This window comes from Charadrius vociferus, unplaced genomic scaffold (assembly GCF_000708025.1).
Source record: "Charadrius vociferus isolate BGI_N301 unplaced genomic scaffold, ASM70802v2 scaffold333, whole genome shotgun sequence".
Taxonomy (NCBI): Eukaryota; Metazoa; Chordata; class Aves; order Charadriiformes; family Charadriidae; genus Charadrius; species Charadrius vociferus.
Genome location: NW_009647682.1, coordinates 270347 through 273716, shown reverse-complemented (window position 1 = coordinate 273716; position 3370 = coordinate 270347). Strand labels below are relative to the sequence as shown.

At 53.8% G+C, this 3370-nt stretch overlaps 1 protein-coding gene across 1 annotated transcript in view; it reads right to left on the bottom strand.

The window, feature by feature from the left end:
* Positions 1 to 3115, bottom strand: part of MYOG (myogenin (myogenic factor 4)) — a 4563-nt gene extending 1448 nt beyond the window's left edge. The window contains exon 1 of the mRNA XM_009881310.1: positions 2634 to 3115. Within this exon, the coding sequence (XP_009879612.1) occupies positions 2634 to 3113 (480 nt within the window). The 5' untranslated portion in view covers positions 3114 to 3115. The remainder of the gene's footprint in view (positions 1 to 2633) is intronic.
* Between the last annotated feature and the right edge of the window lie 255 nt (positions 3116 to 3370).

Below are 3370 nucleotides of genomic sequence, written 5' to 3'. Positions count from 1 at the left end.
CCTTCCCCGCTGGGTTGGTGCCGACCTCCAACTGGCTGCTCCACTCGGGGCTGCAGGACGCACTGCCGGACCCACACTCACTGGACGCCTGTGAGAAGCCGAGATGCCGACTGTGGGTCTCACCTCCTCCAGCCCGGCCAAACCCCCCAAAACACCCCAGGGTGCCCCGTCACCACAGCACAATGCCCCCGCGGAGATGGGCACATCCCTCCCCTCCCGCAAAGCATCTGGAGGAGCCAACAGCACTTGGGGTCCCCAGGACTCATTGGGGTCAGATGCTTCATTAACCAGAAAAGCTGAAAAAAAACCCTTTTTGGGCTCTGGACAGAGCAGAAACGGGGCCATCCACTCACTGCAGGTAAAGAAAGTGTCTTTTTACCCAGTGACTATGAGAAAGAGTTAGAGATGGACAAACGTCCTTGTGCAAAAGAGCTTTTTGCAGAAAAATCACCTAATCGGGCTCATAAAAAATGACAGGCAGGCTGGACACCCTCAGGCCATCCCAAGAGGATTTCTGGGGAAGATCTTTTATCAGTTTGATTTGTGGATTTGGGGCTGAATGGCTATTTCAGAGGAAAGAGCTGACAGCCTGAAAAATGAGAGCGTTACTCAGCAAAACTCTGAATTAACTTTTTTTGGGGTGTGTGTCTGTATCTGGAAGTGGATTGGGTTAAACCCAAAATATGATTTATAGGAGCAGCCTCGAGGACCCAACTATTTGTAGCAGCCTAGAAACGGCCCTTTGTGTCTATGAGCTCGTGGCAGCACAGGCTAATTAATTAACACTTCAATTTATTTCCCACTAAAGTAGGAAATTCTTACAGATACGATTTTTTTTCTCCCAAAATATTGGGTTTCACACTCAATATGTGAACACCTGGGAGAAGGGACTGCTTGGAGCAGCAGTGACAGGGGAACCGCTCAGCACAGGTCGTGTTTTGGGCACATTTGTGAGGGCAGCCAACAAATCCACCCAAATCAAACCCAAGTGGATTCACTGGGAAGTCCCAAGAACATATAGGGTGTAGCCTAAAAACTTTTTCAGTCCTTTATTCAGCTCTAAATATTGGGCTACCCAGATACCTGCTGGTTTGGTCGTTAAATCCCTTAGCCTGAAAGGAGATAAATCTCTGTGATCCCACACTTTTGTGCCTCTTATAAAGTCCTTCTATAACCCTATCCCTATCCCTATCCCTATCCCTATCCCTATCCCTATCCCTATCTCTATCCCATCTATATCTGTTTCTACATCTACATCTATCTATATCATCTACCTCAATATCACCTCTATCTCTATCACCTACACCTATACATTTCAATACACAAAGCCGTAGAGCAGCACGGAAGCACATACCCAGATGTCTCCCCAGAAGTCAGAGGGTAAACACAAATATCTCTCAAAAATTTGTTTAAACCACCAAAATCTTGGGGCGCGACAGGGTCTGGCTTGCAGCATCTCTGCTCGGGGCTGCGGCAAGACACAACCATTGTGAGCATCCTCATCAGCTCTTGAATGGGCACTTTCAACCTGAGAAACCGGAGGTGGCCCCGCGCCGACCCCCTCATCCCCTGACCTGTCCCCTGCCTGGGTGCGTCGTGCCACCCCAGCCATCAGAGAAGGTCCCCATCCCCCAGCGTGTTGTGGCACCGGCGATCGCATGGCGGTGGGGTGAGCGGGGAGGCTGCAGGTTTTGAACCCGGGAGCATTGATATCTGGGGGATGTCACAGGAAGCAGCGGGTGGTGACCCCCTGATGGCATTCAGTCGATGGCTTTATGGGTTGTGACACTTTGTAGGGAGAAATGAGGAGTGTGTGCATGTATCTGTGAGCTGGGGGATTTAATTTTATGTTATATTTTATTCATTTCATTTCATTGTATTCTTTTTTTTTTCTTTTAATCTTGGTTTCACCTTTATTATCCCTCTCAAGCCCAGGCGCACGTGCCATGCTCAGTGCAGTGTCCAGCACTGGACCACACAGCCCCCGCTACATCCATCCATCAATGTATAGATGGAAATATATATATATAGAGAGAGGGAAAGACCGCTATCGGCCCCTTTGTCCAGGGATCTGAGAGCCTGGCTGGGGCTGGATCATCACTGCCCCGAGCCTTTACACAGAACACGTTTACCAACCCATGACAGCAGCACCTGCCTTGGCCCCTGGGCTGGGGATCCCTCTCCCACCAGCAGGACCCAGTGCCCCAGAGCTGCCCGCAGTGCCTCCGCCTGGGATCACCCCCCCAGATCATCACCCCCGTGGAGCATCACCCCTGTAGAGCATCACCCCCATAGAGCATCACCCCCATAGAGCAACACCCCCATAGTGCAACACCCTCATAGAATGTCATGCCCATAGGGCATCACCCCATAGAGCATCACCCCCATCGGGCATCATCCCCATAGAGTGTCACTCCCATAGGGGGTCCCCCCCATAGAGCATCACCCCCATAGAGCATCACCCACATAGGGCATCACCCACATAGGGCATCACCCTCATAGAGCATCACTCCCATAGGGCATCACCCCCATAGAGCATCACACCCATAGAGCAACACTCCCATAGGGCATCACCCCCACGCTGGTCCCCAGCCCGGGTTTGAGGACCCCGAGGGATGCACAGAAGCACTTACCCCGGGCTGCGGAGCGGCAGGGTGGAAGCGCATGTCCCGCTGCTCCCGCTCCTGCTGGTTGAGGGTGCTGAGCAAGCTCTGCAGGCGCTCGATGTACTGGATGGCGCTGCGCAGGATCTCCCCCTTGGGCAGCCGCTGGTTGGGGTTGAGCAGGGTGCTGCGTTTCAATGCCTCGAAGGCTTCGTTCACCTTCTTCAACCTGCGTTTCTCCCGCAGGGTGGCCGCCCGCCGCCGGTCGATGGAGACCGTCTTCCGCTTGCAAACCTTGCAGGCCCACGGCAGGCATTGCCCGGGACAATGCTCCGGCAGGGCTGAGTCCTTCTCCTCCAAAGCCACCCTGCCTTCGGGACACAGGACCACCTCGGACCGCTCGGGGAACGCTGCCGGCTCATAGCCCTGCAAGCGGGAGCCCAGGAAATTTTCCCCGTCGTAAAACCTCTGGTCCGGGAAAAAATAAGGGTTGGTCTCGAAGAGCTCCATGGTCGCACGGGCAGCCCGGGGACGTGTGTGCTGGTCGGGGACGGCTGCTCCCTCTCCCCACGCCAACTGTTTGGTGCCATTTAAACCCCGGCACTGGCATTAAATCACGGAGATAAATATAGAAAACCCCAAAGGAAACCTGAGCCTGCCCTAAGCTGCTGCCTCACATCAAAACTTGTCCATCTGATTTCATGTGCTCTCCCCGCAGGGATTACACTGCCCGGACCGCGGCCGTGCTGGGGGGGTCTGGGGGAGCT